General features: G+C 36.1%; 2 protein-coding genes across 2 annotated transcripts; both read left to right on the top strand.

Annotated features, from left to right (window-relative positions):
* The first annotated feature begins 7,350 nt into the window (after positions 1–7,350).
* LOC145051611 (protein TOC75, chloroplastic-like) lies at positions 7,351–8,551 on the top strand. Its single transcript, XM_078999496.1, has 3 exons — positions 7,351–7,535; positions 7,634–7,888; positions 8,063–8,551. The coding sequence occupies exons 1-3, from the start codon at positions 7,362–7,364 to the stop codon at positions 8,276–8,278; spliced, it is 645 nt and encodes a 214-aa protein (XP_078855622.1). The 5' UTR covers positions 7,351–7,361; the 3' UTR covers positions 8,279–8,551.
* A 2,557-nt stretch (positions 8,552–11,108) lies between these two features.
* Positions 11,109–13,971, top strand: LOC145050466 (uncharacterized). The gene is made up of 7 exons (XM_078998711.1): positions 11,109–11,456; positions 11,584–11,673; positions 11,820–11,880; positions 11,964–12,391; positions 12,490–12,813; positions 12,898–13,629; positions 13,709–13,971. Exons 1-6 carry the CDS (start codon positions 11,109–11,111, stop codon positions 13,138–13,140), a joined length of 1,494 nt encoding a protein of 497 aa, XP_078854837.1. The 3' UTR covers positions 13,141–13,629; positions 13,709–13,971.
* The last annotated feature ends 1,617 nt before the right edge of the window (positions 13,972–15,588 follow it).

Here is a 15,588-nt window from a genome sequence, read left to right as displayed (position 1 = left end):
CATTTTCACGAAGGAGGAAATCTTATGACACTTAGATTTAAATGGCGTATGTGTTCCTATCCATGTGAATTTGTTAAAACCAAAGTTTACGACAAATTCAAACTCATATGGACCGAACTTTCTTAATTTTGATTTCTTGCCTTATGGTAGCACAGTTGCCCACCACGTCTTCCAAGTAGTTAAGCAGCTCACCCTTTCCTATCAATGTACCTTTCATTGATTAAGGTGCTTTGCCTTTTATGCATTCAAAATTAGAACTCATAGAACTCACATGCATAATTAACTCGATTGGATTGGCACAGAAACCAAATAATGTCATCACGATAGGTTTATTTGATTTGTTCTTGAAACCTTTCAAGACCATTAAGACTCCCACTGACTCTTTGACATATAAGATTCTCTTGTCAAAACATTTCTTTACAAACAAATATTCAAGAGTTAGTGTAGCTTTTATCAAAACTCTTCATAAATTGGTCCTAGTTGGTCTTTGTCTTATCTAAGACATCACAACTTACTACATTTAATGAATGTTTTAAACCTTCTTAATACTTTTCACTCATTGTTACAATCTTAACTCTAAGACTTGTTTTGGAACGAAGTATGATTGACTTCTTGATTTGACCATTTCTTCAATCTTTGATTCCTCTTTTTGGACATACAATTGTACCAAGACTCACTTAGACGATCAACTGAGATATGGTTCTTAATCATTAAGACCTATCATAAAGCATAAAAGGTACTCTCCCTTCTTCTTAGAATGGAGAAACTTTTATCTCTCTGCCTACTTGATTCTTGTTAGTCGTTCTACTATTGATTTAAACTTTTTTCAATCAATTCAGAATTACACTTAATCTTATAAGTATAATCATATTTACTAAACCTTTAGTAAATCATGACGAATATCTCATTACTCTTATGGTGGACTTTGATCAACACACAACTTTGTGTACTCGATCTCCTAGTCCTTCACTTGACACTTTGTCAATGAATTAGTCTAATTTCCAAATACGAAATTTCTCATTCATCGTGCATCCACGTTGCATGATTCCAAGTTTTTGTCCAATTGAAACTTGGGGGATGAGAAACTCTCCCTATTTGGTAAATTCTCGACTTTCCATAACATAATAAGAACCAAATCCATTATTGCTAATAATAGAAACATTTTAACATCAATTTTTCATACACACCATTGTAAGGATAAATAAATAAAATTTAAAATCAAAATTTATTTTGCGGAAAAATTTGTCCTTACAATGCAACTGATTGAAAAACTTATGCTAATACATCTTTCTTAGCAATCTAATTCTAACTCTAAGTAGTAGCTCAATAATCTAATCTTCGAGAAACACGATCGAAATCCATTCCTTCACGGTTTGATTCTGCTCACTTCTTCCCTTAAGCTTCCTTTCTTTTCTTCGATCCTACAAAACATCAATTGTAATCTTATGACATTATGTATTAAGAATCTAGAATAGAAGCTTAAAAGAGTTAGTCAATGGATTTTACCTAAATTAGACCCATACGTTTCGACTCTCCCATCTCTTAGATCTCTTAGGTAAATAGGGCATCTTCGTCTCCAATGCCCCTTCTCTTGGCAATAACAGCAGATTGACTCTTTTGAAACATGACATGGAACTACTTCAGACATTGCCTTTCTCTTATGATCAAAGTTTTCGATCATAGCATGTCTTTTGTTGCCATTTTCTATATCCATAGAGGTCTTGAAGGTAGATTCACCAATGAACTTTGCTTTCCTATTGCGCCAAATCATTGTTGATTCAGCAGCAATAAGCATATAGGTGAGATCTATAAGGGTTACGTCGTAGTTCATCGTATAGTACTCTCTTACGAACTCACTATATGAGTTGGGAAGTGACTGAAGAACCCAATCAACAGCCATTTCCTCACAGACAACGGATCCCAACATTCTTAACCTATCAATGTGTGACTTCATCCCTAGGACGTGTGCACACACGGACTTTCCTTCTTTATGTTTACTTGCCAAAAGGGCTTGAGTGATATTGAACCTTTCAATTTTACAATCTTGTGGGTTAGGGAGAATAATTGGAGGAGGAGGAGGAAGTGAAGCATGATCTCTTGTTCCTTGATCAAATCGTGGAATATCATCTTCATGTGGAATGCTTGTTCCACGGGATTTGGGAAGACCATAGTTGTCGAACTTTGACATCTAAAAAACAAGAGAAAACGAATTCAAGTTAGTTGATAGATTGAGTCCTTAGTAAATCACCCAAATGAAATACTAAGGCTAGGACCCAACACAATATTCTATAACTCGGGAGAGGGATTCCGTAACCCTAATTGCAGAATATTTGAAGGTAAGTGAATGACGATTCACTAATTTCCACCATGAAAAACAAAAAAGAAATTTAAGTTTTAAATCTATGAAAACTCCTAGACCATTTGAGATTCATTGAACTTTCAATGGCATATTTAAATCTCGATATGCCCCTCTAGTTTGTGACTGGGATGTCGAGGATCACAAAGCGGGTGTGAATAACCATGCAAACTTACATGGTGCCCTCACATGTTACAGTCACCTATTCGATGTGCCGGTAAACCACACACACTCCACCGAACTATGACAAACATTGAGTCACCCTTTGCTACCTTTGCTTAGAACCATTTAGTGTGTCGGTTAACCACACACGCTCCACTAACGTCTTCGCAAGGGCACAAAGTGTAATTTCATGGAATTGCATCAATTGACTTTTGCCTAAGTAACTAAGATTGGGAATTTTATGAAAACATTTAGTTACTTTTATACTTCATTATACTTATAATGGAAGGTTTTTTCCTATCCTACCCGTTCGGCTAACGACCCTCCACTAGTCAAGAGTGCGGTGGGTAAGAGTGGATACCCATTCAATCGCCATTTTATAGGCAATTTCCTTAAACACCCCTTATAGACCAGCTTCGTGAATGAGGCCTACTAACGGTAAGACTGACTTTTACTCATACATATATATAATATTAGACTTTTAATGTCACATATATAGTATAGGGTGTATTTTACACTTTTAAAATACTAGGTGGTCTAATTTAACAATTATACTTTTAATTCAATTAAATTGTAAACCTAAACTTTTATGGATTTATTAAACTTCTTTTAATTATACACCTTAATTAATTAATAAAACCATAAGGGTGTGATTTGAACTTTTTCAAAACTATACTAGAGTTTTAGAATTTAACATTCCTAATTAAACTTTTAATCAACTTTTAAATTCCAAAACTTGAGGGCAAGTTTTGAAACATTTCAACACATTATGGCTTAGAATTTAAATATACATCAAAATTAAACTATTTAATCAAAATTTAAATTCCAAAACTTGAGGGCAAGTTTTGAAACCTTTTTCAAAACATTAGGGTTTCAACTATTTAAATTTCAAAGCAACTTTTGGGTTCAAATTTAAACTATAAAACCTAAAGGGAAAAATATGAAACTTTTCATAACAACAAGGATCAAATAACAAATAATCTAAATCAACAATTAATCACATAATTATCCATATTTGATTTATTTAATGATTTCTTGCAAAACAATTTATCAATTTACTCAAAATAATTAATCAATTATCACATAAGGAAACAATTATCTTATTAATTGATAAATATCTTCAATTAGATCAAAATTATAGTCAAATATATCATATAATCGGATTAATATTGATCTAACATGATAAGGTAACTATCCATAAGCAAAAACAGCAAGAAATCCTGAAATACCCTCCATCTGACGAGTTGACTCGGCGAGTCAGGCTTGGACTCGGCGAGTCTGCATGGACTCGGCGAGTTCAGCCATGGACTCGGCGAGTCCAGCTTCCAGAAACCCAAAAAACGAATTTTCCAGTTATACAATGCTTCAATACAATTGAAACCAAGCTAGGCTCTGATACCACTGATGGGTTTTGGTCATAAGACATCCTATGTGCTCATACAAACCCTAATGCTTGGATCTAGGTTTCTCTATTGTACATGCTTTGAATCCAAGACTATAAACCCTAATTCTAGCATATGGAAATCAATATTAACATATAATTAGGTTTAAGATATTACCTTGATTGTTATGTAGTAATAACAATCCCAATTCCTCCTTGAATTGACTTTAGAAGGCTTAGAGTCACAAGTGTCACTCCTCTAATGGCTCACAAACACCAAGAGCAAATGGAGAAGGTATAAAGAGAGAGGAAAGAGGTAGGAATTCGTCCTTAGGACTTCTTGGGAAGGCATAGACGAATTCATGAGCCTTAAGGGGTTTATATAGGTGTAAAGATTAGGGTTTCAGTCCTTATCCTTATCCAGTTACTTGCCCACCAAGCAACCACAAGATAAGCCTTGAAAAACCCTTATCTCTTAGTCCTTGAACGATTTCAAGGATATCCTTATCCTTGAATTCGTCCATCCTTTAACAAGGATAACCATTGCCCTATTTTGCAACTATCACATAATTACAATTCAGCCCCCTCTAGTTTAATTAATTACACTTGATCACAAAATTAATTCTTAATTAATTACCGACCAATATTAATTAAAAAAATATGATTTCTCCTTTAATATATTATTCTTATAACATATTAATAAATCATAATAACCTTTCTCTCTTTATTTATTTCTCCAATCAAGTTGCTTTGGTGAAGGCAACCCAAAAGGACCATGCACCATCGGGTCAAGTACATACCAAAATAGTTATGGACTTAGACACTAATCCAACAGAATCAACCAGAGGGTTTTGTCGATGCGAAGCATCCAAATAGAGTGTGTAAGCTTGAGAAATCCATTTATGGATTAAAGCAAGCGTCACGCAGATGGAATCTTTGTTTTGACGAGAAGGTCAAAGAGTTTGGCTTTCTGCGAAGCGAAGATGAGTCATGTGTGTATGTCAAGGCCAGTGGGAGTATAGTAAGCTTCCTCGTATTGTATGTCGATGACATACTGCTCGTAGGAAACTACGTCCCAACCTTGCAGGAGGTCAAGTCCTGGCTTGGGAAATGTTTCGTTATGAAGGACCTCGGAGAGGCTGCATATATTCTGGGAATAAGGATAGTAAGAAACAAAAGTAAAAGACTGATATGACTTAGTTAGGATACATACTTGGATAAGGTACTAAAGCGTTTTAGTATGGAAAATTCCAAGAAAGGGGAGTTGCCAATCCAAAGCAATACCAAGTTGAGTAAGACTCAATGCCCAAGTACGGAGGCAGAAGTAGCTTATATGAGCCGAGTACCTTACGCTTCCACAGTTGGCTCTATCATGTATGCTATGACTTGTACTCGCCCTGATGTGGCCTTCGCTTTGAGTATGGTCAGCAGATATCAAGGGAACCCTGGTAGAGCGCATTGGATTGCTGTCAAGAATATTCTTAAGTACCTACGAAGGACCAAGGAATGGTTTCTAGTCCTCGGTGGGAGTGATGACTTAAGGGTACGAGGGTACAGTGACGCTAGCTTTCAAACATATCGGGATAATTATCGATTGCAGTCGGGTTGGGTCTTTACCCTTAACGGAGGAGCAGTGACTTGGAAAAGTTCCAAGCAGGAGACTGTGGCTGATTCAACGTGTGAATCAGAGTACATTGCAGCAAGTGAAGCGTCGAAAGAGGAAATATGGTTGAAGAACTTCATTGGAGACCTTGGAGATGTGCCATCCATAAAGGAGCCCATGGAGATTTTCTGTGATAATGAAGGAGCGGTTGCCTTAACCAAGGAACCAAGGGATCATGGCAGATCCGGACATATCAACAGAAAATACCATTTCATTAGACATCGAGTAGAAGAGGGACTCCTGATAGTGAAGAGGGTATCGTCAAAAGATAACCCAACAGATCCCTTTACAAAGGGACTGAGCAGGGTTAAGCACTTACAGCACGCTAGGAGCATTGGGCTGAAGGACAATATGAGTTTAGATTAGATAAATAGGAAACGTGTACTGGATATATTGTACTTGACATTTGATGAATGAATAAAGGTGTGTTATTTATAAGTAAAGATACTATCTTGTGTTGATTATTTATCTATTGTTTCAAATTTTGCATGTTTTGATTTCCTGAATGATAAGATTATTCAAACAGTCCACAGTTGCTCATATGTTGGAAGTAGATATGAAAGAAGATTGTCATGAATTTGTTTGTAAATTGTCTAAAAGGTTTTAGACATAGCAAAGGATTGCTACAAAGTTCATGTGTGCTTATGAAATATGATTTGAGCATTGGAATAAACCTGCGCTTGCTGGTATCACTTCATGGAATTTATCACGAGTGATTGCTACAAAGTTCATTTGTTGTTCTTCAAAGAAATCTTCGCACTTCTGTAGCCAAGCCAGGGGGTCGTCCTTGCCATCATAAGTCGGAAACTCCATCTTTGTAAATTTCGGCACCCTAGTTGCTTTATACCCATTGACTTCATCAGTTTCGTCCCATATTTTGAACCCCTGTTCTGGTTCTGTCCTCCTTTGATACATAGGCTCTTGATCAACTTTTCGATTATGTGTTGACGCTTCACCTTTTAAAGGATCCCACTTATATTTGAACTTCGGTTGGTAAGTACTCCTCCATGATTCTGATTCATGTGCCTTCCCTGTGCCGTTAGGGTTTATTCCAAACCCCTTCCCTGCGTTGTTAGGGTTCATCCCAAACTCTCCTCGTCCCCGTCCTACCCCCGTTGAGGATATGAATCCCCTTCCTTCTTGCACGCCCAAATTAATATCATTGCCTCTACCCTGGTTGGGTTCGTTGTTGTCTTCAAATTGTTGTTCACCTTCTTCCTCCACGCTAGCTTCTGATCTGTTTTTAGAGTTTGTCTGTTTTGACAAACCTTCCTCCAGGGACACATATTTAGCTTGTAAGTCTGCAATCGCCCCTTTAATCTCGTTATTGCTCTGTTCCTGTCGAATCATGAATTCCTCCAACTTTTTCATCAAATCTTCTGCAGGAGTTGCCATCACGAGTGGCTCTCATACCAAATTTGTTATGACCCGGGATCTAGATCTCGTGACAGGATCTGTTGTGCTTCCTACAGCCGTGAGTATTACTAACACCTAATCTCCTATTGAGAGGAGACTAGGTTAAACTATTCTAAGATATTAAAAACAATTGACTTCAAGCATAATTTTATTTCATGAACGACTACCCTTTAAATAGGGATAAACCAAGGACTCTAATAAGGAAACAAGATCACCCAAATCGACTCAAATACTAAATGATCCTAATTACCAAATTTAAAAACTGAAACAAGATGATTTCCTAAAATAAGATACTTTCCAGAAATCAAAATACTTATTATCCGTATTATCCGTATGATTCATAACAATTCACTTGTCACAACAGCTGTACATATGGAATTGTAATGGAAGAGATAACATGTGGTGAAAAGGTTTTGCTTAGTGGTGGTACTGATGGCCCTCCAACAACACCGAGTGGCACAAGAAAAGACCGAATAGTATTAGCACAATTAAATGTTACAAGAGACACCACCAAGTTTGTAAATGGAGCATTTGTTGGTGCGAGGGATGTATTTGAGGTCAATTTTTTCTAATCTATAACCATCATTAAGTAAGTGTGTTTACTCTGTTTTGGAATATATCTACCGACATGGAAAGGATTGTATCTTAATTGTAGTTTGATCCGGGGGTGAGAATTGGAAGTGACTTGCAGTTTTTCAGTTGTTATCAAGTATCGTCGACACAATTCATCCAATTAAAGGACGTTGAAGAAGGTGCTGGCAAAGTCCCACCACCGGTGCTTGTTCTTCATGGTCATTTTGGTGGCAGTGTGGGAGATCATCGTAGGTACGATGCCTTCACTCTTGGAGGGCCTTACTCTTTGAGGGGTTACAACAGGGGCAGGATTAGTGCTGCCCGAAGTATCCTTGAGGTATGTACATGTTCCTTTCATGTTATTATTGGGTTAAATACAACAAGTAGCAGCATAATTCTATTGATTTGTTTATAATCTCTCTCTCTCTCTCTCTCTCTCTCTCTCTCTCAATATGCAACATTAGACTTCCCACATCGTCCAAAACTAACTGACCACATTGCCTCACTGCAGCTGGCAACTGAATTGCGCATACCAGTGAAGAAATCATATGTATACGGGTTTGCAGAGATTGGGCTTGATTTGGGGAGCTCAATGGAGGTGCAACGGCGAATTGCTCATGGTTTCTCGTATGGTGTCGGTGCCAAAGTTGGTTTAGTAAGTGCAGAGTATTCTGTTAAGCACAACTCAGGGACTGGTGCCTTGTTTTTCAGGTTTGGAGATAGCTAGGTTTTGATTTGTGGTTTTTGTTAACATGTTATCCGGGATTTGAAATTCTTTTTTTTTTTTTTGGTTTTTGTTTCTATCCCCGGTTTTGCAATCTGGCTACAAGGATCTCATGTTTGAGATGTATCGAGAGTAGAATATCTCTCTCTGATTTTATTTGGACTTATTTGGGATGTATCTACTTACTATTTGCAAACCGACGGCCTGCACCTGAGGGATGAATTATGTGTTGCTTGTTGTATTTAACCCATGAAGCCAAAGGAACTTGCAGTAGCATTTTATTCTTGTTCTGCATTTACTAGACAAAGGCATTAGATTGGGATTAGTCTCAATGGAACAAAAATTCCAACTTTTTGTTGTACCTAAAAGGATTTGCTATTGATTTGTTTGTACAAGAAACGGTAATTGGAACCTAAAAAGTCAATTAGACTCTCTCGCCACAATCGTAACATGCTTGCTTTCTTTAGGTACTAAAACCTAAAAAGTCAATTAGACTCCCTGTCCAAATGTAATTTTTATGAATCAAAATAACTGTCACTAGCGAATTTTCAAACGAATGAAAATCTTATAAAAGGAATAAAATATTTAAAAATAATATAAAACAAAATAGAAATTGTTCATACCCGAAACAAAGGTGCAAATGATAGGTGTGCTCTTATCTATGGGTTAATGTCATTATTACGTAACTAACTTTCGCAAAAGGATGGGTAAGCCGGTATGTATTCATCCACGTGGGCAAATCCAATTATTTTTTTTTTAAATCCATGTGTTTAAATCAACATGACAGTATTTATATATAAACAGTGAATTGCTCTTGATGACTGCTAGCATTTTTTGGGATGAAATATCGTAGGAAAAACAAGACACGAGAGATCAAAATGCTCCGATTCAATCTCCTTTTGTCCATGAACAATGTCAAACCTAATAAAACCTAATCACAATACCATTCTTAGTTTTTTTTTTCCTTCTAAATGCTAATTCCTATCAATCCATAAATACTCGCTGTAAATCAAGATACACCACATACACATACAATTAAGCAGAACAACTGTACAAAACCCACACTATCGATGCATCAAATTCACTTTTGGGATTTATTGCTGCACCATTTGTCTTCTCCAACGACCACTGTTCACCCACCCATAAAACTACAGTCAAACACCATCGCTGCAACTTGTTCCTTCATTCTTATTCCAGATCTCTTTCAAATAACACTTAACTATCGCATTCCATTTTCTTCATGATACTATTAAACAATCAAACAGGTCAAAAAAAGGCTTGCTTTAAATTCATGATTTAGAGAAAAGAGAAAAAACAGGAGAATCAGATTGGAGTTGGGATACGTAAGGCGTGAGAAAAAGGAGGGTGAGTGACCTGAGACTTTTTATTTTATTTTATTTTATTTTATTTTATTTTATTTTATTTTATAAAAACAAAAGGTGTCTTTTCCGGATAATAGTATTATTTAGTTTAATTTGTAGATACAAAAGAGCACAACTTGTTGTTGGTAAAGGATATGAAGATCTTGCACGTGAAGCTTTAAAGCGGCGTAAATCTAATGTAATTGTAAGACTTCATTTTATCTTATTATGGGAAATTTCTTAGATCTATAAATCATAATGTCTTGGGGAGGTGATTCTTCCACATATTTTTTTTATTCATCCACGTAACTTGATAGTTATTTGACAATTATACCCTTTATTAAATATAAACTATATTTAGAAATTTAATTATTTTTAAACCCGACGCTTCTTCTTCCTCACAAACCTCGTTCTTCCACTTTCCTCCTTAATTTGATGTTGCAATCTTCAACCATCTTCGGCCCTATGTGTGTCTGAAGGACCAGAATGCAGTGACCGGAGAGATTTAGTCTTAACACGACTGACTATAAACATTTTTCGTGAAGATTTTGTGTGGCCCTCGAGAACCCGTTGAACTACGCCCTAAATTATTTGGGTGATATACTTGAATCGAGTGTGTTAGGCGTGTTATCTACCTTGACACAGACGCCATTTTAAACTACTGAACATCAATCTGCTAAACAATTGCATCATCGGGGCTCCGAAATAAAGTCCTACAAACTTAACAAACTACTTCACAGACAACTTCTGGTCCAATCCGGAAATGTCACGCACATTCAGGTTACTTGTAAACCAGCGTAATGGTAATGGATCTGAGAAATCGGCGAAAAGGGAAAAACCGTCGGAAAATCCAAATCAGAGAAAAAGGGGGATCTACGAACTGGTTCGTTGCTGCCGGTTCTGCTAGTGTTTGCCGGAAATATTGAACCGATTGATCACCGGTGGAACCAACATAGTTTCGGAAGGAAAATGTGAAGCATAGCTGCTGGTCACTACATTCCAGGTGAATTCATTAGATTGCAGCGAAATGAGGAAGATTTGAGCCTCATGAACGTGTTGTGGGTTGCGTCTTCGTTTGGAAACTGAAACAACCCTAAAAAGCCTAGGAATAATTAAATTAAAATACACTATACAATTAAGTAAAGGGTATAATTGTCAATTATTAATAAAGTCTGTGGATGGATGAAAACAAGCGGTGGAAATATCAGCGCCCTTATAAATAAGGCTATTGCAGCAAATTAGACACTGTTCGCCAAGCAACCTATTCGTTCGTTTTTGTTCTTTATATTCCTTTGTTTTTTTTTTTCTTTGTTCGGTTTTTTCCTTGGCCATTAAGGTATCATCAGATTGATAGATTACAAAAACCTACGTCTCTCTTGAGTCTCCTATCGCTCTGCTCCCGCCATCCATAAACACACGTACTCCTTCATTCCTTAAAAACCATTGTGCAGACACCAAAACCCTCAGTGGCGATGGCAAATCTTTTGTTGAACCCGCCGATGATGATTGCGCATACACTAAAAGCTCCCATGCCGATGGCAAACCTTTTATTGAACGCTGCGCAGACACCAAAAGCCTCCATGGCGACGACGGGAAACCTTTGGATGACCACTCCACTTTTGTTGATCCCTCCGGTGATGATGATTGCCCTAAAATCCACTCAACAACCTCCTCCTCGATTTAAAAGTAGTTTCTCGAGTACTTCTCGCTTGAAAAAGAGTTTCTCATATACTCCACCAACATCCTCCCCCACGCATCCTCTGTCTCTTCGTCGTTCTTCGAACCATGTTGCAGTGCCTATCTCTCCAGTCCTTAAAAAGGTCAACTGGAATATACTATTTATTTTTCTTTTTCATATGCATGCATGCTGCATCTCCTAATCTTATGCAGTCATATACACCATGTTCTTACTCTTAGATTCCGTTTTTTTTTCACGATTTTCCTCAGGAACACAAGGGTTTCGGTGGCAACATGAACTGCGCGGATTTTTGGGGCCTTTTGTCGGGTTGGGATGATGTGGTGCAAACGGATAAAAAGGTTCGTGGACTGATTTTTATTGTTAAATTAATTTCTTCTTCATATATATAGTTGTGGTAAATATTTGTTGCAAGTATATGGGTATTTTGTTTATGTGTGATTTATATGTACGGTAACATTACTGACTATCTACATCATCTGTGAAGTTCGTGTGTCAATGGGCGGCCAAAGACGACAGTACTACTGTTGTTGCAGAGACCGAAGATGGTATGCAACATTTTTTTTAATGCGTGATTACATTACATTGACAACTGGAGTTCATTGCATAATTTTCTTTAGTTACATTACAGACACACAAGACGTGAAAAGAAAAACTCCTAAAACAACAAGGATGTTTGATGGCAAATTGAGTCGAAAGATATTCATGGTTGTAGTCGGAGCTTCTTTTTGTGTATTTGTAGCATTTGTCCTACCAAAACTACACGCATCGCCTTGGGTAGTTGAGTCTGAGCATTTATCCAGAATAATGAAGGATATCTATTTTCGTGTCATCTTCTCCTGTCCAATGACACAGCAGCTTTTATACGAATCAATGAAAGAGTTTTTGGGTGAAATGTTTAATTTTGCCCCTACCTTGCTCAATATCTGGTATCATTGGTATCACCTATACAGTTGGCAAAATATTGGAAAAATTAAAAATAAAAAACCGAGTGCAAAACAATTCATAACTTTCGCTGATGTGGAAGGAGTTGATGCTGCGAAAGCTGAACTTCTCGAGGTAATTTACTAATGTGTCCCCTTGCTTATTAATTATTATGAATTTGGATATGATGAAAGAAAGATTATAAATCCTGCATGCATGTTGAGCTTTTGTAGATTGTCTTATGCATTAAAGGAGATAGTAAATATATGAAACTTGGGGCCAAATTACCACGAGGGGTTTTGCTTGCGGGTCCCCCAGGAACGGGAAAAACATTGTTGGCCCGTGCAGTGGCCGGAGAAGCTGGCGTGGCGTTTTTTTCGATGTCTGCTAGTGAATTTGTTGAGATTTTTCCTGGTAACGGAGCTGCGCGTGTTCGAGATCTTTTCCATGATGCCAGAAAACATTCACCGTCTATTATTTTCATTGATGAGATAGACGCTGTTGGAGGGCAACGTGGAACATCTTTTAATAGTGAACGTGACCAAACTTTAAACCAGGTAAATATAATTTTAATTTAATTCTCATGGTCAAAGTCAAACAATCAAATAGTTGACATAGAATCTGGTCTTTTGATGTATTAGCTTTTAACAGAGATGGATGGGTTTGAGAAGGGTGCAACTGTGGTGGTTATAGCTGCTACTAACAGACCCGAGCTGCTGGATTCTGCTTTGATGAGACCGGGTCGGTTTTCCAGGAAAGTGGTTGTGGATAAACCGGATGAAGATGGAAGGAGAACGATTTTTGCTTTATATTTACAAAGGGAAAATGACTTAAAAGCCCAACGAAGTTTCCAAACCATTCAAAAAACCCCAATCTTGTTTTGATTGTTTGAAAAAACCTAACGAACTTAACATTTTGTCTAAAAAGTCCAACAAAGTTTCAAACCGTACAAAAAATCCCAATTTTGTTTTGTTTAAGTTCGTTGGGTTTTTTTTGAACAGTCAAAACATGATTGGATTTTTTTAAACGTTTTGGAAACTTCGTTGGCCTAACAAGTCACTTTTCCAATACGGTAATAAGTCACGTCATCTGTTTCTCTTATTTGACTTTCAGGAAAGTGTAACTTCGTTGGGCTTTTTAGACAAAATGTTAAGTTTGTTGGGTTTTTTTGAACAGACAAAACATGATTGGGGTTTCTTGAACGGTTTGAAAACTTCATTGGGCTTTTAAGTCATTTTCCCATTTACAAAAGGTACCAATGGAGGAGGACAAACAAGTCATTTGTGACCTTGTTGCTTCACGTACACCAGGGTTAGTTGGGGCTGATCTTGAAAATATAGCTAATGAGGCTGTAATGCTTGCTGCTCGTAGAGGTTTGTGCTAAACTTAACATTTAATTACTTAAGTGTTTAGACATAGCAATGTCTTGATTGTGTTTGGGTATGTTGTTAGGGGGTGATTTTGTGATCAAGGAGGATGTTCTTCAAGCTCTTCAGAGGGCCACAACGAAGATTTGTAATGATGATACTACTACTACTGAAGCTAAGTCACCATATTTGTTTGGACAAATGGCACTAGAAAACGTGTACGCCAGGGGATGTTGATGGAGAATTCTATTTTGATTTTACTATTAGATTTCTCATTCCTAGATTGAAAGTATATAGATCTTTTGGCACTGTGGAGATAGGTTGTCAACAGTGTTAGGCTAAATTTAATTAACCAAATTGACATAAAGTGAATAAAATTATTGCATATGTTTATTTGTTTGGGATGAGACCATATTAATATATATACTTTGAAGGTATAACACTAAGATTGTAAAGGTCGAGATTCTATATACGATAGTTTCCACTTTGCAAAATTGTGATCGTGAGATTCTATCAAAGACAGCATATTTATAATTTTCCGACATTTGGTCTCGTATCTAATGTTGAGTCGTTGAAGCGCAATGGAACATACTGTCACATTAACATTAATAAACACTTAGCACCTAAGAACGCCAAAAAACAATAGCACCCAAGTACACTAAAAATAAACAATTTTGGAAACTCGTTAACAATAGTGCCACCCTTTTGCTCACATTTTACATAAAATCTTAGGTTTTCTTTAACCTTCAACCATTTCTCAACATTAATATATCAAATTAAAATGACTTTCTTATAAACTGAATTCAACCATCAACTACTTTCAGGCCATTGATTTTAGGATAATTTCGTCTATATCTTTTTAAAATTTTAAATTATATGTATATCATTATAGAACCTATAAACTCACGTGTATAATCAAATATTTAATTTAATTATAATTAATCTACTTCAAAAATTAAAAATACTATTTTTAAATTGATATTTTTATTATTAAAAAACTAATTAACTTGTAACATTATAATATTACACTCCTCCCATAAAAATCCCAAGCATATAAATAGATATTTGGATGTAGTCGATCGTAGGTCTCATGGAACTGAAGAACCCGAAAAAGAACAAAATTGTTTAGTGGTGAATAATCGCAAATTGTTTAGAGGTGAATAATCGCAGGTCTGCTAAATCAAGTATAGGAGATGAAATATATTGTTTAGCAATTGATTAAGAATAACAATTTATTATGATGAATATGAAGTGGCAAAAATCAGGTCATGAATAATCATATCGTGAATAAGGAGATCAATTATGGGAAAAAATGCAAATAAATATTTTACTAATTTAATTATAATCTAATTTGAAGATAGTGTTTTTTAATTTTAATATAAATTAATTAGTGTGCTACTACAAAAAGTGTTTTTTTGGGGGTGGGGTACATATAGAATTAGTCATTAACTATAATTAAATTGAGTATTTAAGTATATACGTGAGTTTATAGGTTTCGTACAAATATACATGTAGTTTAAAGTTTAAATAATTATTAAGGTTACAAGGATATAAGTGAAATTCTTCAGAATTTATACATATTGGTAGAGTTGGTATCATGTATGAAGAAATCCATGGGAAATGCATTAATGGTTGATAATTGAATTTTTTACTTCAAGATTTTAGGAAAAAAAACTCATCATTTTTATCTGTTGAAGAATCATAAAAATAAAACTATATTAAATATTTTTATAACGACTGATATACGTACATCCCAGGGATCGAAAAAAACTTAACGTTGGGGAACCCGAAACTCGCACCTGTTTTGACTAATGAATCCTCAGTTGACCGGTGATTGGGAATCCACGAATAAAAATGTGGGGATGAGGATATCCCTAGTCACCGACCCTAGACTGGCCCCAGTATATATTAATATTTAAAAATAATACAAAGAATATATTTATAGTATAATTTAAAGTATATAAA

Source organism: Lactuca serriola, chromosome 5 (assembly GCF_051521515.1).
Source record: "Lactuca serriola cultivar US96UC23 chromosome 5, Lser_US96UC23_V15, whole genome shotgun sequence".
In the NCBI taxonomy this organism is placed as follows: domain Eukaryota; kingdom Viridiplantae; phylum Streptophyta; class Magnoliopsida; order Asterales; family Asteraceae; genus Lactuca; species Lactuca serriola.
The sequence above is the reverse complement of the archived record's forward strand: the minus strand, read 5'-3'. Positions and strand labels throughout refer to the sequence as shown.

Bases quoted from the DNA above. Each gene is read 5' to 3' on its own strand.
- LOC145050466 (XM_078998711.1), top strand. From the start codon at position 11,109: ATGGCAAATCTTTTGTTGAACCCGCCGATGATGATTGCGCATACACTA. The intron at 11,674-11,819 runs GTTCGTGGACTG...TCATCTGTGAAG, and splicing joins TGGTGCAAACGGATAAAAAG to TTCGTGTGTCAATGGGCGGC. The intron at 12,814-12,897 runs GTAAATATAATT...TTGATGTATTAG, and splicing joins GTGACCAAACTTTAAACCAG to CTTTTAACAGAGATGGATGG.
- LOC145051611 (XM_078999496.1), top strand. From the start codon at position 7,362: ATGGAAGAGATAACATGTGGTGAAAAGGTTTTGCTTAGTGGTGGTACT. The intron at 7,536-7,633 runs GTCAATTTTTTC...TCTTAATTGTAG, and splicing joins GTGCGAGGGATGTATTTGAG to TTTGATCCGGGGGTGAGAAT. The intron at 7,889-8,062 runs GTATGTACATGT...GCCTCACTGCAG, and splicing joins CTGCCCGAAGTATCCTTGAG to CTGGCAACTGAATTGCGCAT.